Below are 26,451 nucleotides of genomic sequence, written 5' to 3'. Positions count from 1 at the left end.
AAAATGCTCCTGGTGATGAAAAGTGATTATAAATACTGCCTGGTGAACAAAGTTCCTATTATTGCATGGTAGAAACCATCATAAATATAATACTGCCATTATACACTTTTTCTCTCTGCAATGAATGTCCTCCAGTGGGGGAAGCCGCAATGATCATCACAAATTTACCATCACATTAGGAACTGCCAAACACTATCACAAATGCATCAAACAATGTGTGACATACAACTGAAAAACGACTTGGAATATTGCTGGTAATGCCTTGTGAGAGGTGCCGCCGAGTGCATAGCCGGGGTCCAGCAGTATGTAGATAATGTAAGCTGTCAGTAGTATAAAAAAAAAAAGAAGTCAGTCTTATCAACGGAATGCTAGTTTAAAACCTTCCTCTATTGTAGATAGGCATCACAGGATAGTCTGCGGAGTCTGGCGGGAGCGAGGGAGGACCTTGACACTGATTTGTCCTGCCACCTGTCCTCCAGCATACCCTCAGACCTCCGCAGGACCCGCTGTTTACAGAGAGGCTGTCTGTAGGAACACATCTAGGGACAGCCTCCTCAAAAATGAGGACTGTTCCTGGAAACCGAGGATTGTTTTGTGAGCCACCCCTATATGCCATGTTGTATGCTGCATAATCCTGATCAAATTTTCACTTGTCTCAACAGTTGCTAGTTGCTAATTTTTAAGATATTTTTTAAGATCGGTTCAGTTAAAGCGGAGTTCCACCCTAAAAACAAACTTTTTAAGAACAGCTTGCCTTTAATGTAAAAAAATAAATTCTTAAAATGTTTTTGTTTACTTACTTCTATATGGCTGTTACTAGGCAGATTTTCGTAATCTGCCTAGTTCCTAGTCCAAGGTGGTAGGAATTCCTGTCCTAAGACCCCATTGCCTCTTTTCCCAGGAGTCTCTGGGCATTACTGTGGCTAAAAATCCCAGCATGCACCTCTCTCTGAAAATCCAGGAAGAAACATGAACTGGGCTTCATAATGCTCACAGCTAACATGGAAACGGCCACAAGATCCCTGAGATGATATCACGTACGTTTTTGCAACTGTTTATGTACCGATCGTGCTTTATTAATATGTTTTAATGCATATTCATAATAATGTAATTGAGATTGCAAAAAAATAAATAAAAAATTGATGCCCAGAACCCCACTTTAGGGTATTCTTAATTTTTAGCATTGATTGAGGTTTATGTGCGTCTGTGAGACTGTCATTAATGGCACAGTAGCAAGAGACCCCCCCCCCTCCTCTCAGTACAAGAGACCCCCCCTCCTCTCAGGGCAAGAGACTCCCCCTCCTCTCAAGGCAAGAGACCCCCCTCGGGCAGTACAGACACTCCCAGCGTGTGTCCGAGTGCAGGCTCCTCCTCTGTGGGTGTAAACAGAGGAGGGCCACCGCCGGGTGTACCAAGATGGCCGCGGCTCCGGAGCTAGGCCGAAGCCGCGGCCTTTCCTAATGTTATTCCTGCGGCTCCGGAGCTAGGCCGAAGCCGCAGCCTTTCCTAACGTTATGGCCGCGGCTCCGGAGGTAGGCCGAAGCCGCGGCCATAACGTTAGGAAAGGCCACAGCTTCGGCCTAGCTCCGGAGCTGCGGCCATAACATTAGGAAAGGCCGCAGCTTCGGCCTAGCTCCAGAGCCGCGGCAATCCGCGGATCACAGTGTGTTCCCATCCGAAGGGGGTGACCCGTTCGGATCACAGATCAACTGTGATCCGTTGCACACCTAATCAATGGAAAAAAAAGTTTTAAAAACGGTAGTTTTTTCTGGAGCAGTGATTTTAATGATGCTTAAAGTGAAAAAACATTTTTTAAAATTCCTTTAAATATCGTACCTGCTGGGTGTCTATAGTATGCCTGTGAAGTGGCACATGTTTAGAACTGTCCCTGCACAAAATGAGATTACTATAAGAAAAAAGTAATTTAAAACTGCATGTGGCTTTAATGTAATGTCTGGTCCCTGCAATATGGATGAAAATCATTGAGAAAAATAGCACAGACACAGGCAGTACACACACCAAGTAGCTTTAGGTGCACACTGCAGAGGACACAGGCAGTACAAACCACATAGCTTTAGGTGCACACTGCAGAGGACACAGGCAGTACACACACCACGTAGCTTTAGGTGCACACTGCAGAGGACACGGGCAGTACACACCAAGTAGCTTTAGGTGCAAACTACAGAGGACAAAGGCAGTAGTACACACACCACGTAGCTTTAGGTGCAAACTGCAGAGGACACAGGCAGTAAACCAAGTGAGAATACTGCAGCTAGCACAATCACCTGCCTGCCAGTAAATTAGGAAGTGCGGATCTAGCTAAACTATACAGTGTATAAATATATATACAACACCTGGGATGCATATATATCCTCTACACACTGTAACTTTAACTGACTAGCCTGCCTGCCTGCCCTACCTACTAAAAATGACACACTCTCTTAACCACCGCAACACACTACACAAGGCCGACCTGCAGGCGGCCTTTTATAGTGTGGGGCGTGTACTAAACCCCCTGAGCCATAATTGGCCAAAGCCACCCTGGCTTTGGCCAATTATGTCTCTCCGTTTTTTGCAAGCTGTGATTGGCCAAGCATGCGGGTCATAGTGCATGCTTGGCCAATCATCAGCCAGCAATGCACTGCGATGCCGCAGTGAATTATGGGCCGTGAAAGGCCACTCGAATTTGGAGCGAACGGCCCAAAACTTTTGTAATTCAATGAACGATCGAACATACGATGTTTGAGTCGAACATGAGTTTGATTTGAATACGAAGCTCATCCCTACTGCTCACCAATTTCTTTCCTAGTTTGCCCCACAGTGTGCAGCAGCACAGATCACAATGCAACACATCCACTCTGCGACATAGCCCTCATGTACACTGCTGATGATAAATGGACGTTTAGGAGCAGTTTTTTCAGCTGCTCCTGAACTCTCCTCCGTTATCTTATCAGTACATGTACACAGGGTCGTTACTAGTTGTTTCTATGTAGTGGAGTTTAGAAAAAATTTTTTGGAACGCAATAAAATGGGTTCAGACAGATATTCAGAGGCATTTGAAACACCAAATGCCTGTAACAGCTTGTAAACGTTGCTAAACGCGGTAACTTGGGTTTAGCAGCGTTTCGTTTACAGACGTTTTTCATTTTAGCAAATGCTTCTAGACGCAAACGCGGTATATAAACATGGCTAAACTCTGCAGACTCTGATATAAGGGAGAATGCTGGGGAATATAATTTAAGGAGGAACACTGAGAACTTTGATGTAAGGAGGGGACTCTAATGTAAGGCGCAACTGCAGACTCTGGTGCAGTGGGTAACGCTGATATAAGGGGGTCACTGGTAACCAGAGCCCCCACATACATAATAGTTTTAAGCATTCCCCTTTAATCAGGGTTCCCAGAGTCCCCCATACATGAAAGTCCAGAGAGCCCCCCCTTGCATCAGAGTCTGAAGAATTTCACTGTAAGAGGGAGCTCTGTGGACTCTAATGTAAAAGGGTAACTTTGATGTAAGGGGAGCTTTTCGGAACTCTGATGTAAGGGGGAATTCTGTAGCCTCTTGTGTAAAGGGGAACTCTGATGTAAGGGTTTCTCTGCTCACCAAAGCCCCCCCCCCCATTATATCAGAGTCCACAGAACTCTTCTTACATCTGTGTACTCAGAGGCAGGTAAGAAAAGGGAGGGAAGACACCTCAGTCACCATGGATGGTGAGTTCACTCACCCCAGGAAGGAAGGAGGCTCAAGCAGTAATGTAATTGCAGCTGCTGGGCTTTCGCTCTTCTCTCCTGTCCGTGCGAAGCGTGCTGGGGGGGGGGGGGGGTTGCGTCTGTCAGTGCTGGGTCTGGGCAGTGTAAGAAAGAGTGTAACTGACACTCTCTGCTTACAACTGCAGTTGTGGAGCCACAGTGCCGAACGCCAGGGCCCGGTTACCAGTGCAATCTTTGCAACCCTAGTAGTTACGCTACTGAAAAGGAAATGTATAAAATACACTGCTCAAAAAAATAAATAAAAGGAACACTTTTGAATCAGAACTCATGGGATATGGATCTGGTCAGTTAAGTAGCAGAGGGGGAGGGGTGTATACAGAGGGGATTGTTAATCAGTTTCAGCTGCTTTGTTGTTAATTGAAATTAACAGGTGCACTAGATGGGCAACAATGAGACGACCTCTAAAACAGGAATGTTTTTTCAGGTGGAGGTGTCTGACATTTTTTTTCCCTACTCATCTTTTCTGACTGTTTTCCACTACTTTTGCATTTGGCTAGGGTCAGTGTCACTACTGGTAGCACGAGGCGATACTTGGACCCTATAAAGGTTGCACAGGCAGTCCAATGCCTCAGGATGTCACATCAATACGTGTCATTGCCAGAAGGTTTGCTGTGTCTCCCAGCACAGTCTCAAGAGCATGGAGGAGATTCCAGGAGACAGGCAGTTACTCTAGAAGAGCTGGACAGAGCCGTAGAAGGTCCTTAACCCATCAGCAGGACCGGTATCTGCTCCTTTGTGCAGGGAGGAACAGGATGAGCACTGCCAGAGCCCTACAAAATGACCTCCAGCAGGCCACTGGTGTGAATATCTCTGACCAAACAATCAGAAACAGACTTCATGGGAGTGGCCTGAGGGCCCGACGTCCTCTAGTGTGCTCTGTACTCACTGCCGGACACTGTGGAGCTTGACTGTCATTTTCTATTGAACACCAGAATTGGCAGGTCTGCCACTGGTGCTCCATGCTTTTCACAGATGAGAACAGGTTTCACCCTGAGCATATGTGACAGACGTGAAAGGGTCTGGAGAAGCTGCAGAGAACTTTATGCTGCCTGTACCATCGTTCAGCACAACCGGTTTGGTGGTGGGTCAGTGATGATCTGGGGAGGTATATCCATGGAGGGACGCACAAACCTCTACAGGCTACACAATGGCACCCTGACTGCCATTAGGTATCGGGATGAAATCCTTGGACCCTTTGTCAGACCCTACGCTGGTGCAGTGGGTCCTGGGTTCCTCATGTGGTGAGAGCATGCCGCCAGTTCCTGGGAGGATGAAGAAATTGATACCATTGAATGGCCCCCACGCTCACCTGAACTAAATCCAATAGAACACCTCTGGGACATTATGTTTCGGTCCATTCGGTGCCGCCAGGTTGCACCCAAGTCTGTTCAGGAGCTTAGTGATGCTCTGGTCCAGATCTGGGAGGAAAAACCCACAGGACACCATCCGTCGTCTCATTAGGAGCATGCCCTGATGTTGTCAGGCATGTATTTAAGCACTTGGGGGCCATACAAACTACTGAGGACCATTTTGAGTTGTTGCAATGAAATTTCATCAAAATGGATTAGCTTGCTGCATAATTTTTTCACTTAGCGCAAAAAAAAAACCCCGCAGAAGTGATCAAATACCACCACAAGAAAGCTCTATTTGTGGGAAAAAAAGGACGTCCATTTTGTTTGGGAGCCACGTCACACGATTGTCAGTTAAAGCGACGCAGTGCCGAATCGCAAAAAGGGGCCTGGTCCTTTACCTGCATAATGGTCCGGGTCTTAAGCGGTTAAATAACCTTTTCAGTTTGTGGTGTTCAGACAGTTAAATTCTGCTTTAAAGGGGTTGTAAAGGTTTGTTTTTTTATTTTCTAAATAGGTTCCTTTAAGCTAGTGCATTGTTGGTTCACTTACCTTTTCCTTCGATTTCCCTTCTAAAAATGTTTTTGTTTTGTTTTCTTTGTCTGAATTTCTCACTTCCTGTTCCTCCTTAGTAAGCTGTTCTGGCTGACCCAGCCAGAACGGCTCAGATGATGGGGGCAAGCTTACTGAGGAGAAACAGGAAGTGAGAAATTCAGACAAGGAAAAAAAACATTTAGAAGGTAAAACGAAGGAAAAGGTAAGTGAACCAACAATGCACTAGCATAAAGGAAGCTATTTAGAAAATAAAAAACAAACCTTCACAACCCCTTTAAGCACATAAATCTATAGAAATGCTTCCACTTCAGAAGGTCTCACGTACAAAATGCACCCCCTTCGACTGTCATTAGTGCACGTCTCAAACATGTGAGCATTACTTTCTCTCAGATTCAGAAAGAGAGAAAAGTTTCACAGCACAGATTCTTGTGGCAATAAACTGAAATTCCCTCTAGGAGGGGGGATTGCAGAAACAGGGTCACGATGTATTACATGAAACCAAGATTATGGTCATTATGGTGGACACTAATATCCTTAGCACAGAGTCCCCTGTTCCCTGGATACTATTACCAGTATACTGACTGGATTTTAGTTATCCCCTGCAAATAGGCTAGTACCTACCTGGTGGGCATTAAATAAAGAAAGTTAATGCATAAGATATGAGCCTCCTGTCTGATATATAAATACAATTGTACTGCTCATGTGATACTCACATTCTGATAAAATAATTCGAAAAGCAAAATGGTATGCAATTTACACGACTGGTCTGCCAAATGCGGTTTGTAATGATGCAGTTGTTTCAATTTCTAAATATAACCTGTTAGCAAGATTCTAAAGATGGAAGCGTTGCTAATTTGCAAATTAGCTGACCTGCTAAACCAGACATTGGCCCAGATTCAGGTAGATCCGCGCAATATTTGCGTGGGCAAAGGGCAACGATTTTTGCTCTGCGCCCACGCAAATATTTCGATTTGCCCGCGATTCACGGAGCAGTAGCTCCGTAAATTGCGCGGGCGCTATGCTAATTAGCCCGGCGTAAGGGCGCCTAATGTAAATGATCCCGCCGGGGGCAGGAATCATTTAAATTAGGCGCGCTCCCGCGCCGAGCGAACAGCGCATGCTCCGTCGGGAAACTTTCCCGACGTGCATTGCGGCAAATGACGTCGCAAGGACGTCATTTGCTTCTAAGTGAACGTGAATGGCGTCCAGCGCCATTCACGAATCACTTACGTAAACGACGTGAAATTTAAATTTCACGAGCGGGAAGGGCGGCTATACTTTAGCATTGGCTGCCCCTACTATTAGCAGGAGCAACCTTGCGCTAAAGTCGCCGTACAGAAACTCCGTACCTTGCGTGCGCAGGGCCCGCGCAACTTTTGTGAATCGGTGGTAGTATGCAATTTGCATACTATACGCCGATCACAATGGCCGCGCCCCCTAGCGGCCAACGCAAGAATGCAGCCTGAGATATGAAGGCATAAGGAGGCTTATGTCTGTCATATCCTAGGCTGCAGTCCGCGTAGCGATGTTCCTGAATCAGGGGCATTCGCTACGCGGGAGCAAAACAGCTATTGCGCCGCGCAACCTATGGTTGCGCGGGCGCAATAGCTTCTTGAATCTGGGCCATTGAGAATAATGTGTTGTCTATGCCTGCCTTGCATTCTAGGTCAGGGGTCTCCAAACTTTTCAGTGCAAGGGCGACATTGTATATTTTATAAATATTTGTCCCCCCCCCCCCAAAAAAAACAACAACAGTAAGTAAGTCTCTTACGCCGTCGTATCTTAACTGCATATTTACGCTGGCCGCTAGGGGCATGTACGCTGATTTACGCCTAGAAATATGTAAATCAGCTAGATACGCAAATTCACGAACGTACGCCCGGCCGACGCAGTACAGATACGCCATTTACGTTAGGCTTTTACCGGCGTAAATTTACCCCTGCTATATGAGGCGTACATGAGGCGTACCAATGTTAAGTATGGACGTCGTTCCCGCGTTGCGTAAGTTGTTCGCGAATAGGGCTGGGCGTCATTTACGTTCACGTCGAAAGCATTGGCTTCTTGCGGGTTAATTTGGAGCATGCGCACTGGGATACTTTCACGGACGGCGCATGCGCCGTTCGTAAAAAGCGGCATTTACGTGGGGTCACATAAAATTTACATAACACACGTCCACATCTACCACATTTGAATTAGGCGGGCTTACGCCGGGCTATTTACGATACGCCGCCGCAACTTTCGTTTGAGAATACGGCACTTGCCTGTAAAAGTTGCGGAGGCGTAACGTTAATAGGATACTTACGCCCGCACAAAGATACGCAATTCTACGTGAATCCGGGTCCTAGTTTACGGGTCTCCAAACTTTATAAACAAAGGCCAATTTACTGTCCTTCAAACTGTAGGGAGGCCAAATTGTGGCCAGTGGGAGAAGAAAATGTTCTGGCGTCGGTGGGAGTAAACAATGCCCCATCATTGGTATTAATGGGAGGAATAGTGCCCCTTTATTGGTAGGAATAGTGTCCCATCATTGGTATCAGTGGAAGTAGTAGTGCCCCATCATTGGTATCAGTGGAAGTAGTAGTGCCCCATCGTTGGTGTCAGTGGGAGGAATAGTGTCCCATCATTGGTATCAGTGGGAGTAGTAGTGCCCCATCGTTGGTGTCAGTGGGAGGAACAGTGTCCCATCATTGGTATCAGTGGGAGTAGTAGTGCCCCATCGGTGGTGTCAGTGGGAGGAATAGTGTCCCATCATTGGTGTCAGTGGGAGGAATTGTGCCCCATCGTTGATATCAGTGGGAGTAATAGTGCCCCATCATTGGTGTCAGTGGGAGTAGCAGTGCCCCATCATTGGTGTCAGTGGGAAGAATAGTGCCCCACTGTTGCTGACAGTGGGTGTAATAATGCCCCAAGGACCGAATAAAAGCAAGCAAAGGACCGCATTCAGGGACCACTGATCTAGTTCAACCAATAGGGAAAAAAGCCCCCCTTCACATCAGAGTCCCTTTTTCACATCAGAACCCCCATCACATCAGAGCCCCCCTTCATATGATAAGCCCACCTTTCACATCAGAGTGCCCACTTCACCTCAGAGTCCTTGTATATTTCATTTAGCGTTAGTAGATCCCTCTTGTCATATGTGTACAGCATGAGATTCTGTGATTTGTATATGTTGGGCTAGATTCACAACGGAGTTACGACGGCGTATCTCCTGATACGCCGTCGTAACTCTGAGTTGCGGGGTCGTATCTATGCAACTGATTCATAGAATCAGTTACGCATAGATTTCCCTAAGATCCGACCGGCGTAGGTCTCTTACGCCGTCGTATCTTAGGCTGCATATTTACGCTGGCCGCTAGGTGGCGCTTCCGTATATTTCCGCGAGGAATATGCAAATTAGGTAGTTATGCCGATTCAGAAACGTACGTCCGCCCGGCGCATTTTTTTACGTCGTTTACGTTAGGCTTTTTCCGGCGTAAAGTTACCTCTGCTATATGAGGCGTATCCTATGTTAAGTATGGACGTCGTTCCCGCCTCAAATTTAGAAAATTTTACGTCGTTTGCGTAAGTCGTTTGCGAATAGGGCTGGACGTAATTTACGTTCATGTCGAAAGCAATGACGATTTGCGGCGTAACTTCGAGCATGCGCATTGGGATTCTTTAACGAACGGCGCATGCGTGGGGTCACAATTAATTTAAATAAAACACGCCCACGTCATCCACATTTGAATTAGGCGGGCTTACGCCGGACCACATACGTTACGCCGCCGTAACTTAGGGCGCAAGTTCTTTCTGAATACGGAACTTGCGCCCTGATTTACGGCGGCGTAACGTATCGGAGATACGTTACGCCCCGCCGATAGATACACCAATGGATCTGAATCTAGCCCACTGTTTACAAACTGTAAGACTAGTAGATTGTACGTCTTGAAGGTAAGGGCCTGGATTCTCTTGCCTGTGGGTATCTAAAAAAACTGCCATGAATTGCCTTCTGTTAATAACCACAAACCAGATATTCTTGTACTTGTAACTACTTTAAGAACATCTACTCAGCCTCACTCACATCTAAAATTGTAGCCTTTTACAAATATTTAGGGATTATGATTGGTGGATGACGCAGGCTTATCTGAGGTGCGAAGTCTAGGTACTACCTGGTGTTCACCAGAGCACCTGATGGTGGAGATAGCTTTCGCTGCGTGTTAGTACCCGGTCACAGTCCTCAGTATTGTCCCACCAGGAGTTGGGCCCAGTAGTGGATAAGCAGGTAAGGATCAAACAGAAGCATAGTCAGTAAACAAGCCAAAAGGTCAGTAGCGAGTAGTTGCAGGTTGGGTTTAGGCAGAAGTGTAGTCGAGGAACAAGCCATGGTTCAATATCGAGTGGTAGGAATATATGGACGACTGCACGGAAGACAGGAGGGAAATGTTGGCTGAAGAGAGCACAATAATCTGGCAAACAGGAAGTGCATAGACATGTCTTAAATCAGGAAGTTAATGGGAGGAGCAAAGAGTTCAAGGTTCATCAGAAGATAAGGCGCAAGGCTGGGTTGTCCAATTGATCAGACAGGGTGCTGTCCAGCATCCTAGTTAGCTCAGCGAGAGGAGTCATTAACAGACACAGCAGAGGTCCCAGGTTCTCTATATACAAATTTTAGGTTTTCTACATTTGTGTATCTAAGGTTCACTACATTACAGAAGCCTAAGGAAGAAAAAGAAATGGCCCTCCCAGACCCTCAAATAAAAAATAAAAAAATGTATAATCATATTTTTAGTAAGAAATCAAATGAAAGTGATCAAATAACAATAACTAAATGATCTCTCCCTCCCCGCGCTCATGGGTCATCAATTAAGAATGGATTCTGTGTAAACATAAATAGCAGCCGCTATGAACCATAACAAACATCCAAACATATCCTACAGTCAAAATATAAGTGCCGGTGTAGTGTCACAGTTTGCTGCCTATCCTAGAATGCTGCGGAAGTCACGTGGCAGCGAACTGCGCATGCGCGATGCGTTCCAAACGCAAGTGCGATGCGTTTCAATGGATTTTCGACAGTACACACCAGCGAACCCGGCATTCAGGGCGACGTGGATTTAGAGGAAAGTGGCCAGTCGGCCTCACGTCCTCGCTTCGCTCGGACGGCTCGCTCCGCTCGCTCGGTCTCCTGGCTCTTTTTTTAACATCCTCCAATCCAAGGGGATGTTAAGGAAAGAGCCTGGATGGCGACCGAGGTTTCACTGGTGTGCACTGTCGTGAATGCATTGGAACGTATCGCATTTGCGTTTGGAACGCATGGCGCATGCGCAGTTGGCCGCCACGTGACTTCCGGAGCATTCTAGGATAGGCAGCAAACTGTGACAATACACCAGTTCACACAGGGGCAACCCTGCCTTTCAGCGCGACTTTGCAAGGTGACTTCAGCGCGACTTGGAGCAACTTACAACGCGACTTAAAGCGGGGGTTCACCCAAAATCAACTTTCTGCCATTAGATCCAGCATACTGCTGACATCCGCAGTATGCTGTTTTTTTTTTTTTTTTGTGTACTTATCGTTTTATAGCCCGTTGTTATCCGGGTCCGAGCAGGGATTCCTTCTGGGTATAGGCGTTCCTAAGCCAAGCGGAGTTGATTGACGGGCTGCTAAAGCGCGTCACGCCTTCCGAAAATACCCGAAGTGACACTCGAGTGTTTACGGCGCCTGCGCAGTCAGCTCTACACGGCAGGCGCAGGCGCTGTAAACACCCGAGTGTCACCTCAGGTATTTTCGGAAGGCGTGATGCGCTTTAGCAGCCCGTCAATCAAATCCACTTGGCTTAGGAACGCCTTATTCCCGCAGGAATCCCCGCTCGGAGCCGGATAACAACGGGCTATAAAAAAACAGCATACTGCAGATGTCAGCAGTATGCTGGATCTAATGGCAGAATGTTGATTTTTGGGTGAACCTCCGCTTTAAAGTTGCCTCCAGGACAGGCGACTTTGGCTGTGGCCAATCACAGAATGCCTAGAAGTAGTACAGGAACCTTTTCTGCAGTCGGAGCGACTTCAGTAGTGTACATTAAGACGGCTCTCATTCACTTCAATTGAATTTCTCATGTCGCGTGACTTGGGGCGACACAAGTCGGATCCCAAATCGCTGTAGTGTGAACCGGTGGATTATGCCCCCCCCCCCCGCTGTACTGCGCAGGTGTGGCGCTTGCCTCCGAAAATTGACGAACATGTAGCTCTAGACGGCGCCTGCGCACACTTCTGACATCCAGGCTTATTCCTTACCATCCCTGTGGACATGGAGGATGTTAAAAAAAAGAGCCAGGAGGGCGAGCAAGCGAAGCGAGGACGTGAGGCCGACTGGCCACTTACAGCGAGGTCCACCCAGGTGCTGCATGTTTGGCTATTTTCGGTGGCAAGCCCTGCGCCTGCGCAGTACAGGGGGGGGGGGGTATAATCCGCTGGGGGGACACTCATCGGCAGAACACCAGCACTAACATTAGCAGCGCTTGGAATGATCCACAATAAACAAGTAAAGTGAATGCTCAATTGTCCAAAAACGATCAAATTGAGAAGGATTGATTGAAAAATGTTCATGAAGGGATCCCGTCACCACACCGCGTGAATAATCACCCCTATGCTCGCGCTTTTACCATAAAAATTCAGAACGTGCGCCTGTCATAATCTGTATCTTTGCATCTGGGACGGCTTTCGTCACTCACTAGATGTCTCTCACAACAAAAAACAGATGTGTGCACATAGCGTAATTCCGCCATAACATTTTATTGACAACAACCCTCCCTTTACAATTGCACACTTACAATGTATGAAAATTTTAAAAGCGTAGTAAAAATTTACAATCCTGGGCCAGATTTTCGTAGGTGCGCGCATCTTTGTGCGGACGTAACGTAACGTATTTACGTTACGCATCCGCAACTTAGACGGGCAAGTGCTGTATTCTCAAAGCACTTGATCTGTAAGTTGGCCGTAAATCGGCCGGCGTAAGCCCGCCTAATTCAAATGTGGGACAGGGGGGCGTGTTTTATCTCTATGGAAATCTCCCAGTGTGCATTGCTCCTAATACGCCGCAAGGACGTATTGCTTTTGACGTGGACGTAAATTACGTCCAGCCCCATTCACGGACGAGTTACGCAAAATTTTAAAATTTTGTCGCGGGAACAACGGCCATACTTAACATTGGTACGCCGCACTTACGCCACCTTATAGCAGGGGTAACTATATGCCGGGAAAAGCCTAGTGTAAACGGCGTAAATGTACTGCGTCGGCCGGGCGTACGTTCGTGAATTCACGTATCTTGCTGATTTACATATTTCGACGTGTAAATCAGCGTACACGCCCCTAGCGGTCAGCGTAAAAATGCAGTTACGATCCGACGGCGTAAGAGACTTACGCCTGTCAGATCTAAGGGAAATCTATGCGTAACTGATTCTAAGAATCAGGCACATAGATACGACGGCGCGACTCAGGCCCCGTACACACGACCAAACATGTCTGCTGAAACTGGTCCGCGGACCAGTTTCAGCAGACATGTTCGGTCGTGTGTAGGGCCGAGCGGACAGGATTCCAACAAACATTTGCCCGCCGGGCCTTTTCCCAGCGGGCAAATATTCCTGGACTTGTTTTAAAACAGTCCGCTGGAATCCTGCCCGCTCGGACATGTTCGGTCGTCTGTACAGACCTACCGTACATGTCCGAGCGCCCGCCATCCCTCGCATGCGTCGAATGACTTTGACGCATGCGTGGAAGCATTTAACTGGCAGGCCCGCCCACGTTGCCGCGTCATCGTCGCGGCGACGCCGCGGACAAGCCCCGCGTAGTGTTTACGCGCGGATTTCTGTACGATGGTTAGTACAGCCATCGTACAGAAATCCCCGGGCAGACATGTACGGTGAAAACGGTCCGGCGGACCGGTTTCATTGTACATGTTTGCCGGTGTGTACGCGCCCTTAGAGATACGACGGCGTATCTGGAGATATGCCGTTATATCTTTTATCTTTTGAGAATCTGGCCCCCTGTCTCTTAGCCACTCAATGGGAGGAAATGTACCCCATCATTGGTGTCAGTGGGAGGAAATGTACCCCATCATTGGTGTCAGGGGAAGGAATAGTGCCCCATAGTTTGTGTCAGTGGGGGGAATAGTACCCCATCATTGGTGTCAGAGGAAGAAATAGTGCCCTATTGTTGGTGTCAGTGGAAGGAATAGTGCCCCATCATTGGTGTCAGTGGGGGGGAATTTGGAGACCACTGATCTAAATGATATTTTTTTTTCTTCTTATGTATTTATGTATAACTTTTTTTTACTATATTTTAAGACACACCGCATAAAAAAAAAAAGATCTGTACAAACAAGTGTTTCTTCATTGTTACAGACCCTTATCAGACCCTCTCCTAGCTATGAGGCGGGTGTGATGGTGTAGAAGGGTCATACGTCTGTCTGCACACAATAGTCATTTAGGGACATACGATCGGCGCTCCATTCTCCAATCACACAGCTGTACTGCACCCCCCATTTCTTATATTAGCAGTTTTGCAAAGTAGGACTGTTGACAAGCCCATTTCCCTTTTTTTACACATTTCGTTTTTCTTCCGTTACAAAATCTCTTTTTTTTTGCTCACCAACCTAATCGGCTCAGGAAGTTGCACTTCCCATAAAAAAAAAAACCCACACAGGAAACGTTCGCAGAAGAGACAAAGCCGGAGAGAGATAGCTCAGCTGGCGACAGACATTCTCACATCCCATGTTATTTGTACCTTTTGTTGGGATGGATTCCGCACGGCCGGAGGAATTCTTACACCTAAATTCCTACTAAATCCTAATAAGAGCGCAATTTACTTTGCTGCAGCGGACGGCGCACCTCCAAGAAATTATTTATTTTCAATGGCAACCACAACCCCATAAATATTTCTAAATATTAATATTTTACTTTAAATTACACAGCATATATTTTATACCTATCCTCGGCTTTATTGCTTCGATTCAAAGGTTTTATTTAACAAAACTATAATAAACAGCAGTAATTCCTAGTGACCAATTGGATGATTCCTTTAGGAGTTTAATCCAATTACATTAAAGTGGATGTAAACCCGAATTTTTCCCCTGCGCGAGAGCACGTAATATAACGTTGGCTCTTGCGCAGGCCACTCGCGCCCCCCGCTCACCCCCGACTCCCGTGCGCATGCCCGGCGGGCGCGATCACCGCCGGGCATGCGCAATCGCTCGTTACAGAGCGAGGACCGGGAGCTGTGTGTGTCTCCCTGTCAGGGGGGGGGGGGAAATGCTGATCTTCTGTTCATACAATGTAGATCAGTCATTTCCCCTAGTGAGGCCACCCCCCCTACAGTTAGAACACACCCAGGAAACATACTTAACCCCTTCCCCGCCCCTAGTGTTAACCCCTTCACTGCCAGTGGCGTTTTTATAGTAATCCAATGCATTTTTATAGCACTGATCGCTATAAAAATGACAATGGTCCCAAAAATGTGTCAAAAGTGTCCGCCATAATGTCGCAGTACCGAAAAAAAAACGCTGATCGCCGCCATTACTAGTAAAAAAAAAAAATATATTAATAAAAATACCCCCTATTTTGTAAACGCTATAACTTTTGCGCAAACCAATCAATAAACGCTTATTGCGATTTTTTTTTTACGAAAAACATGTAGAAGAATACGTATCGGCCTAAACTGAGGAAAAAAAATTTTTTTTATAGATTTTTGGGGGATATTTATTAAATATTCATTTTTTTCTAAATTGTCGCTCTATTTTTGTTTATAGCGTAAAAACTAAACACCGCAGAGGTGATCAAATACCACCAAAAGAAAGGTCTATTTGTGGGGAAAAAAGGACGCCAATTTTGTTTGGGAGCCACGTCGCACGACCGCGCAATTGTCAGTTAAAGCGACGCAGTGCCGAATCGCAAAAAGTGCTCTGGTCTTTGACCAGCAATATGGTCCCGGGGGTTAAGTGGTTAACAAATGTTAATTTCTGATTGGCTGTATCCAGCCTAATTGCACAATGCTGTACTTTTGTATTACATTTTCGAATTGATAAGTCGCTCAATTCCCAAAGCTTTTACAGCAACCTACAGCCTCGTACACATGACCAGGTTATCCGATGGGAGTTGTGTGATGGCAGGCTGTTGTCGGAAAATCCGACCGTTTGTACGCTCCACCGGACAATTGTTGTCGGATGGCAAATGTTGCTTTTAAATTGTCTGCCAACAATTGTGTGTTGTCAGATTTTACAATCGTGTGTACAAAACTCCAAAGTACAAACACGCATGCTCAGAAGAAATGCTTACCATAACACAACATTAGCAGAAGTTGCCCAAAGGGTGGCGCTAAAGAGCTGAAAAAAAACTGTAGTTTCGTGTTTGTTGGCCGACAATTCTTTGACGTTTGCATGCAATACAAGTTCCTGGCAAACGCCCTTCGGACAAAAGTCCTACGCTTTGTCCGATGAAAATTCGATCGTGTGTATGAGGCTTAAAGCTCACCACGTGTTACAATTTGACTGCAAATTTGATTGGATACACACAAAAACGGGGCGGAGAGCTAAAGTTACACTCTGCAGAGCTCAGTGAAGAGAGGTCTGAGAGCTGATTGGATGGAACAGACACACCCCTCTCCACACAGCACACAGAAACAGAGCCGAGGCTGTCAATCAGCTGGGGATCCCTACCCTGTCACCATTTTTCTCTTGGTGTCAGAAAAACCCATCAGAAGGTAGCAGAGGAACGAAACAGCGGACAGAAATGACGCTCTTAATTGAGACCGGTACACACTACAAAATAATATGCTTTGTTCAAATTTCCTGTCTGAGATTTACAACCACTTTAACCACTTCAGCCCCGAGAAGGTTCCCCCCCCCCTTCCTGACCAGGCCATTTTTTGTGATACTGCACTGCATTACTGTAACTGACAATTGCGTGGTCATGTGACGCTGTACTCAAATAAAATTGTCCTAATTTTCTCCACAAACAGAGCTTTCTTTTGGTGGTATTTGATCACCTCTGCGGTTTTTATTTTTTGTGCTATAAACAAAAAAAGAGCGACCAATAAGCGTATATTGATTGGTTTGCGCAAAAGTTATAGCTCCTACAAACTGTGGGATATTTGTATAGTATTTTTTTTTTTTTACTAGCAATGATGGCGATCAGCAATTTTTAGCAGATCAGACACCTAACTGACACTTTTTGGGGACATACAGTAATCAGTGCTAAAACAATATGAACTGTCACTGTACTAATGTCACTGCCAGGGAAGGGGCTAACATCACGGGCGATCAAAGGGTTAGGTGTGTCCCTAGGGAGTGCTTGTGGGGGGAATGCTTTTATTGGAGGAAAACAGAGATCCGTGTGTTCCTACTTAGCAGAAACACAAGATCTCCATTTTCCCCTCTGGTAGAATGGCGATCTGCCTTGCTTACATAGGCAGACCACCGTTCTGCCTCTCCTCAGAATGATTGGTAGGTCCCAGCGGATATTGTGTCCGCCGGACCCGCTGATTGGCTCCCGCTGTGTCCAATCACAGCGGGAGCTAGTCTCTGGCGGCACTCATGCCCCAGATCCAGGTACGTGATTTCACGTAGGAGGGCCGCCCTGCTGCAGTATATCTGCGCGGAGTGGTCTTAAAGTGGTTAATGTGCTTGTAAAAAGATGTATGTTGTATGGTGACCCTTAAGCTAGTCATAGATTATAAAAAAACATTCTTACACCACAAGTGGAAGGAGTGCTGATGGAGGAATCACCCCCATAGCGCTATTGTGTTCTCCTGACAGGACACAATGATCACTGCTAGCTGCTATAGCCGCCGGCAGTGATCGCATGTAAAAAACACAACAAGCTGGTTGTACTGAAGTCAATCGATGGATCGATAGATGGATCTCAGTCAGTTCAGCAGGATTTTGATCCATCTATGGCACTTTTTTTTTCAAGCGTGTATTTTCAGATTTTATTGGACTCTGCAAATAACTTTCACTTAACCACTTGGCGCCCGCGCCCGCGGAATGACGGCTACAGTGCGGACATCAATAGACGTCCTCCCATTTGTGCGCTCCCCGCGCGGCCCTGCAGGGCGCGTGCGGCGCGTGCTGTGATCACCCGAGTCACTGAGACTTGGGTGATAACAGATCCGAGTAAGGGGCCGGTCCTGGCCTCTTACCACGTGATCAGCTGATCACGTGATGTAAACAAAAGACGGTAATCGTTTTTTTTTCTCTTCACGCTGACAGCGCGAGGAGAAATAAAGCAGATCACCGCCTTATGTGAAAGGGACATCAGTCCAGAAGAGGAAGAGGCACATCTGCCTCCTCTGTGCCATCAGTACCTCCTCACAGTACCCCCTGCAAGTGCCCACAGTGCCCATGCGTGCCACCTATTATTGCCCACAAGTTCCAACCTATTAAAGCCCACAAGTGCCACCTATTAATGCCAACAAGTGCCACCTATTAATGCCCACCAGTGGTCCCAATCAGTGCCTCATCAGTGCCATCTAGCAGTGCTGCCTATCAGTGCCCATCACTGCCACCCATCAGTGCCCATCACTGCCAGCCATCAGTGCCATCTATCAATGCCCATCAGTGCCACCCAGTGTCACCTCTCAGTGCCCACCAGTGCCGCATATAAGTGCCCACCAGTGCCACCTTAACTATGCCCATCAGTGCAGCCCATCAGTGTCTATCAGTGCAGCCTCATCAACGTACATCAATGAAGGAGAAAAATTACCCGTTTGCAAAATTTTATAAATAAATATATATATATATTTTTAATTCTGTATTTTCATTTTTGTTAACAAAAAATAAAAACCGTAGAGGTGATTAAATACCACCAAAAGCAAGCTCTATTTGTGGGGAACAAATAATAAAAATGTCATTTGTGTACAGTGTTGTATGACCGCACAATGGTCATCTAAATTGCATCAGCGCTGAAAGCTGAAAATTGTTCTGGGCAGGAGGGGGGTTTAAGTGCCCAGTAAGCAAGTGGTTAAAAAAAAAAAAATAGTGTGTTAGCTCAGTCAATTGCGCCTAAAACGTTTTATTATTTTGTTCTAGAGAGAAAATACTTTTACTGGTAAGAATCCAAAGGCTTTTAGAGGAACTTTACCCTACCGATCCTAAATGAAATGTAAAATCCATAAAACATATCCTTGAGGTGACCCACATGGCGTCTGCGCAGAATCCCACGCACTGGTCTCCTGGGATGTGTGACCTAGACAGTCAGCAGTGGCCAGATACATTATCCTCACATAGGAAGGGGGAAGTGAAGAAGTAACAAAATAAAAAAGGTATTTATAGTTTAAAAAAAAAAAAAAAAAAACGTTTTCACTGCAATTGTTTAGGATGAAGGTGGCAGGGGGCAGAAGAGTGGGTGTTATGTAAACGCGGTCACTTTTATTTGGGCACCTCACATTTTTGTCCCAGTAATTAATTAAGCATATTAAAAAATTTATGTGAGTGGACTTTTATAAAAACATCACCCAGGTCACAAGAGAAACAAATTAACAGGATATATTACCAAAAGACTTCCAGTTTTAGGAGTTCCTTTAACCACTTCAGTCCCGGAAGGATTTACCCCTTTAACGACCAAGCCATTTTTTGGCACTGCGTAACTGACAATTGCGCGGTCATGCAGTGTTGTACACAAACATAGGGGCAGATTCACAAAGATCTGCACCGGCGCAGCGTATCTGAGATACGCTACGCCGCCGTAACTTACCTGGCTTTGGTTTGAATCCAGAAAGAATTTGCGCCGTAAGTTACGGCGGCGTAGTGTATCTCTCGCGGCGTAAGGGCGCGGAATTCAAATGTGGCGAGTAGGGGGCGCGTTACATTTAAATGAAGCGCGTCCCCGCGCCGAACGAACTGCGCATGCCCCATCCGTCAAAACTCCCAGGGTGCATTGCTCCAAATGACGTCGCAAGGACGTCATTGTTTTCGGCGTGAACGTAAATGGCGTCCAGCCCCATTCACGGACCACTTATGCAAACGAAGAAAAATGTTCAAAATTATACGCGGGAACGACAGCCATACTTAATATTGACTACGCCACCATATAGCAGCTTTAACTATACGCCGGAAAAAGCCGAACGGAAACGACGTAAAAGAATGCGACGGCCGCTCGTACGTTCGTGGATCGTCGGAAATAGCTAATTTGCATACTCGCTGATTATGACGTGAACGCCACCCAGCGGCCGCCGGAAAATTGCATCTTAGATCCGACGGCGTACTAAGGCGTATGCCTGTCGGATCTAACACAGATGCCGTCGTATCTTGTTTGGTGGATACCAAAACAAAGATACGACGCGCAAAATTTGAAATTACGCGGCGTATCAGCAGATACGCCGGCGTAATTTCTTTGAGGATCTGCCCTGAAATGTATGTCCTTTTTTCCCCACAAATAAAGCTTTCTTTTGGTGGTATTTGATCACCTCTTTGCTATAATAAATATCCAATTTTCTAAAAATCAGTTTAGGCCAATACGTATTTTTCTACATATTTTATGTAAGAAAAAAAAAATCGCAATAAACGTACATTGATTGGTTTATGCTAAATGTATAGCATCTACAAAATAGGGGATATCATTTATGACATTTTTATTATTACATTTTTTTTTAACTAGTAATGGCGGTGAGTAGCGATTTTTAGCGGGACTGCGACCTTGCGGCGGACAGATCGGGCATTTTTGACAGATTTTTTGGGACCATTGACAGCGATCAGAGCTAAAAATAGCCACCGATTACTGTATAAATGTCGCTGGCAGGGAAGGGGTTAACACTAGGGGGCGATCAAGGGGTTAAATGTTTCCTAGGGAGTGATTCTATCTGTGGTAGGAGTGTACTGACTAGAGGAGCAGAGAGAGATCGCTGATCACTAGGAACAGCAGATCTCTCTCTGCTCCCCCTGACAGAATGGGGATCTGTCTGTTTACGCTGACAGATCCCCGTTCTGTCTCTCAGAGGAGTGATCACGGGCGGACATCACGGCCCCAGCCAATGCGCATCGGCCCCCTATAGCTTTTTAAGCGGCCTTCTTACCCCAACGGCGATTCGGGCAGCTGTGCCACTGCCAACCTGCCGCCGTATAATGACGGCGGCTGGTCGGCAAGCAGTTAAAGCGTAAGGCTGGGTTTCACACTATTGCGAATTGGATGCGGGTTTCTCTGCATCCAAATCGCACAGCAGGATATGGTCACTGGTCACATATCTCCGCAGCGGCTCCGGTGCGAATTACACAGGGGTCCTGTGCATCTTCTAGTCCTTCTCAGGTCCCAATTCAGACAAAAATTTGGTGTTAAAACCCCCCCCCCAAAAAAAGACAATTTTGAACACGCTGATTGGCTCCCCCGCTAGCGAATGGGCCAGAGATCGCCGTGTACGTGCCCGACATACAACGACGGTGATTCGCACAGCCGACCCAACCTCCAGGTTTTATTGTCCAAGCTTAATTGAACAAACTGAAGTAAGGGCCGCAGTGTGGGGGTCTTTCTTCGGTTTGTTTAATAAAGCTTGGACAAAAAAAAAACGGAAGCTGATTGGCTGCCGCGCACAGCAGCAACAGATTCTGCGTTCCCCTCCCTGTGACATTTCATTCAGAAACAGGCGGACAGAAGCAGAGTTGCGGGTAGGTGACAGAAAAAACGCAGATAGGTGACAGAAAAAACGCAGATAGGTGACAGAAAAAACGCAGATAGGTTGCAGAAAAACGCAGATCGGTTGCAGAAAAAACGCAGATAGGTTGCAGAAAAACGCAGATCGGTTGCAGAAAAAACGCAGATAGGTGACAGAAAAACGCAGATCGGTTGCAGAAAAAACGCAGATAGGTGACAGAAAAAACGCAGATAGGTGACAGAAAAAACGCAGTTAGGTTGCAGAAAAACGCAGATAGGTGACAGAAAAAACGCAGTTAGGTTGCAGAAAAACGCAGATCGGTTGCAGAAAAAACGCAGATAGGTGACAGAAAAAACGCAGATAGGTGACAGAAAAAACGCAGATAGGTTGCAGAAAAAAAGCAGATAGGTGATAGAAAAAACGCAGATAGGTGACAGAAAAAACGCAGATAGGTGACAGAAAAAACGCAGATAGGTGACAGAAAAAAACGGAGATAGGTGACAGAAAAAACGCAGATAGGTGACAGAAAAAACACAGATAGGTTGCAGATTTGCGAAGGTTGCGTCGTGGTGTGCACAGGGCGACTGATCGCTGCGCTCCCTTGCAGAGGTTGGCATTTTTCTCCGTGTGAGTGCGAATGAGCCCCTCCAATAACCAATCAGGGAGTGACAGATAATGAGGATGGGATCATGCATCCATCCATCCATCCCTCCACACACACACGTGGTACATTGTCTGATTGCAGGGCACCATGTGACAGGCACATGTCATGTGATATCACACAGCAGGGTATACAATGAAATGGACATACTGCGCCCCAGCTCCTGTCTGCGCTACTTCCCAGCCCCACCCATCACAAGTCTCAGCTGTCACCCAGTGCTGACACTGTCATTGCCGCAGACAAAGGCATCAGCCCTCCCCCTCCTGTCATTGCCACCTACCTCAGTGCCACCCTGACACTGCAGTCTCCTTGACTGCCCATGGTAAGGCGCTGCCCGTGTTCCCCAGGGTGTCCCCGGGCACGCTCATCCTGATCCTCCCTGAGGGTAACCCTGTAACCCCCGGACCTCGTCCATCTCCCCCTCAAATCAAAGCAGCATCAGCTGGACATCTCCGCCACGAACAATAGGTACGACTGCAAGCAAAGCGCTGACCAATGGAGGGGCAGGCCACGCCCATAGGTAGACTGTCCTCCAATCACGCGCGGGAAGGTCGTGCCTACATTTTTAAACAGGCTTTTATGGTCCTCCGATGAGAGGATGTAGAGGGGAGGATGGAGATGGGCGCAGGGAAGAGATCCAGCTGGCAGGGCAAAGTCAGGAGGAAACAAAGGGACAGATGGGATGTCAGGAAAACAGGGGACACTCACTAATATTCCATGAAAGATCCAATCATAGGGGACACTCACTAATATTCCAGGAAAGAGCCAATCATTGGGGACACTCACTAATATTCCAGGAAAGATCCAATCATAGAGGACACTCACTAATATTCCAGGAAAGATCCAATCATAGGGGACACTCACTAATATTCCATGAAAGAGCCAATCACAGGGGACACTCACTAATATTCCAGGAAAGATCCAATCATAGGGGACACTCACTAATATTCCATGAAAGAGCCAATCACAGGGGACACTCACTAATATTCCAGGAAAGAGCCAATCATTGGGGACACTCACTAATATTCCATGAAAGAGCCAATCACAGGGGACACTCACTAGTATTCCATGAAAGAGCCAATCACAGGGGACACTCACTAATATTCCAGGAAAGAGCCAATCATTGGGGACACTCACTAATATTCCAGGAAAGATCCAATCATAGGGGACACTCACTAATATTCCATGAAAGATCCAATCACAGGGAACACTCACCAATATTCCATGAAAGATCCAATCATAGGGGACACTCACTAATATTCCAGGAAAGATCCAATCATAGGGGACACTCACTAATATTCCATGAAAGATCCAATCATAGGGGACACTCACTAATATTCCATCAAACATCGTCTGGTATACATTGCCTATTTGCCTTGTTTCCTGTTCTCTTCAGCGACAGTCAAATTCCTCCTTTGGGACAGGATATGCTGATTATGAGATTAACCACTTCAATACCAGGCTTTTTCACCTCCTTCCTGTCCAGGGCAATTTTAGCTTTCAGCGCTGTCGCACTTTGAATAGCACTTGCACGGTCATGCAACACTGATGACATTTTTATCATTTTTTGAAGACAGATAGAGCTTTCTTTTGGTGGTATTTGTTTACCACTGTGTTTTTTATTGTTGCTAAAAAAAAAAAAAAGTTCCGTAGCTTCTGTTATAAAAAATGTTTTCTTCACTGATGTGCGCTGATGTGTCTGCACTGATGTGGCTGCACCGATGAGGCTGCACTAATGGGAACTGATGATACTGCGCTGATGGGCACTGATGTGGCTGCACTGATAAAGCTGCACTGATGTGGCTGCACTGATGTGGCTGCACTGATGGGCACTAATGAGGCTGCACTCATGTGCAGTGATGGGGCTGCACTGACGAGGCTGCACTCATGTGCATTGATGAAACTGCATTCATGTGCACTGATAAGGCTGCACCGATGAATTTGCACTAATGGGCACTGATGTGGCTGCACTCATGTGCACTGATGAGGCTGCACTGATAATCAGGGTACTGATGGTCAATGCCCTGATTATCAGTGTAAATAATTAACTCACTGTGCCCTATCAGACTTGCCGGTTATCAAGATCCAGATGGTTTTACCCCCTTCATGAGCAGGCCATTCTTTGCTATTTAGCAGTGTGCTACTTTACCTGGTAATTGCGCGGTCATGCAATGCTATACCAAACAAAATGTATATCATTTTTTTTCACACAAATAGAAATTTTGTTTGGTATTTGACCACCACTGGGTTTTTTCTTTTTATTAAAATTGTGAGTGAGCCCACTCCCACCTCCCTGAGAAGCAACCCCACACATGAATGGTCTCAGGATGCTTTACTGTTGGAATGACACAGGCAGTAGTGTATTTAGGTTTTGTGGTGCCTTAGGCCTGACTAAACTTGTGCACCCCCTAATATAAATATGACCCACCCCTTCCTGTCAGGACCACACCCCTTTATGTTTAAAACTTGCCCTGAAATTTTCAAGTGAAGACACTAGTTCTTAGAGCCTGGATTGCCCTAATTTCCATACATTTCGTCTCACTTCCTGTTTGGCTATGGGCAGGAAGTGAAGGGATATCTCTACAATGGGACATGGATGGTAAAGAGTCTATAACCCCCCCTTACTCTATCAAAAATTAAAAATAAAAAGTGTTGCCTATAGTTCTACTTTAAAGGGTATGTAAAGGAATTTTTTATTTTTTTTAAAATAACAAACATTTTATACTTACCTCCACTGTGCAGCTCGTTTTGCACAGAGTGTCCCCAAACCCGGTATTCTGGGGTCCCTCGGCGGCGGTCTCGGCTGCCCCCCACAAAAACTCATCACCTTCATGAGAGCATGGTGATGAGTTCATACGGGCGCGCTCCTGTGATACAGCCGGCAGCCATAGCCGCTCACTGTATCACTCGGCCCCGTCCCTGGCACACCACCTCATTGGATGCGATTGACAGCAGCGCCAGCCAATGGCTGCGCTGCTTTCAATCAACCAATAAATGAGCCGAGAAGCCTGGCTGAGAAGCAAGCGCGTTCACGGTGCGGGACTTTCGAGGGGTCAGGTAAGTAAACGGGGGGGCCATTAATCCGCAGATGTTTTTTCACCTTAATGCATAGAATGCATTAACCACTTAAAACCCGGACCAATATGCAGGTTAAGGACCTGGCCCCTTTTTGAGATTCGGCACTGCGTCGCTTTAACTGACAATTGCGCGGTCGTGCGACGTGGCTCCCAAACAAAATTGGCGTCCTTTTTTCCCCACAAATAGAGCTTTCTTTTGGTGGTATTTGATCACCTCTGTGGTTTTTATTTTTTGCGCTACAAACAAGCGACAATTTTGAAAAAATAAACAATATTTTTAATATTTTTGCTATAATAAATATCCCCCAAAAATATATAAAAAAGCATTTTTTCCCTCAGTTTAGGCCGATACGTATTCTTATTTTTGGTAAAAAAAAAAAATCGCAATAAGCGTTTATTGATTGGTTTGCGCAAAGGTTATAGTGTCTACAAATTAGGGGATAGTTTTATGCCATTTTTATTAATATTTTTTTTTTTACTAGTAATGGCAGCGATCAGCGTTTTTTTTATTGACTGCGACAATATGACGGACACATCGGACACTTTTGACAAATTTTTGGAACCATTGTCATTTTTACAGCGAAAAGTGCTATAAAAATGCACTGTTACTGTGAAATTGACAATGGCAGTGAAGGAGTTAACCACTAGGGGGCGCTAAGGGGTTAGGTGTGCCCTAAGGGAGTGATTCTTACTGTAGGGGGGCGTGGCTGGACGTGAGTCGTCACTGATCGTCGTTCCCTATAACAGGGAACAGACGATCAGTGACACTGCCACAGAGAAGAACGGGGAAGGTGTGTTTACACTCACCTCTCCCCGTTCTTCTGCTCCTGTGACCGATCGCGGGACAACGGCGGCGATCGGGTCCGCGGGCGCGGTCACAGAGCTTCGGACCAGGTCGCGAGCGCGCGCCCCACGGCTGGGCTCTTAAAGGCGACGTACCTGTACGTGCCTGTGCCCAGCCGTGCCATTCTGCCGACGTATATTGGCGTAAGGCGGTCCTTAAGTGGTTAAGGTGAAAAAACTTTTACCTTTACAACCCCTTTAGGCACAAATTTCGGATAATTTTATGGAGAGGACTAAGGAGATATAACCATGCCAATGGTGCAACAGAAAACATATAGCACAGTGAGGAAGGTTTGTGGTCCAGGCTGATAGGACAGACAAAATTAGAAGCAGCTTGTGTTACACTAAGACCCCTTTCACACTGAGGATTTTTTCAGGCGGTACAGCGCTAGAAATAGCGCTGCTATACCGCCTGAAAAACTCCTGCACTGCATACTCAATGTGAAAGCCAGAGGGCTTTCACATTGAGGCGATGTGCTGGTGGGAAAGAAAAGAATCTCCTGCCAGCAGCATCTTTGGAGCGGTGAGAGGAGCGGTGAGTGTGTATACCGCTCCTTCACCGCTCCTTCCCATTTAAAACAATGGGAAACCG

The 26,451-nt window shown here is 46.4% G+C and overlaps 1 protein-coding gene across 13 annotated transcripts in view; it reads right to left on the bottom strand.

Annotated features, from left to right (window-relative positions):
* The window catches only part of KIF21B (kinesin family member 21B), a 162,731-nt gene extending 140,294 nt beyond the window's left edge, over nt 1-22,437 (bottom strand). For 11 of the 13 annotated variants that reach the window (XR_005747053.1, XM_040337736.1, XM_040337742.1 and 8 more), the window contains exon 1: nt 22,220-22,436. Coding sequence is in view for 12 of the 13 variants with exons in the window: in XM_040337736.1 (XP_040193670.1) it covers nt 22,220-22,260 (41 nt within the window). In the remaining variant the exon portion in view is untranslated. Of the gene's footprint in view, nt 1-22,219 lie in introns of all 13 variants that reach the window. The other 2 variants (XM_040337745.1, XM_040337748.1) reach the window with 1 other exon arrangement.
* Nucleotides 22,438-26,451: the final 4,014 nt, after the last annotated feature.

The sequence above is a fragment of the Rana temporaria genome, chromosome 2 (assembly GCF_905171775.1).
Source record: "Rana temporaria chromosome 2, aRanTem1.1, whole genome shotgun sequence".
Taxonomy (NCBI): Eukaryota; Metazoa; Chordata; class Amphibia; order Anura; family Ranidae; genus Rana; species Rana temporaria.
The sequence above is the reverse complement of the archived record's forward strand: the minus strand, read 5'-3'. Positions and strand labels throughout refer to the sequence as shown.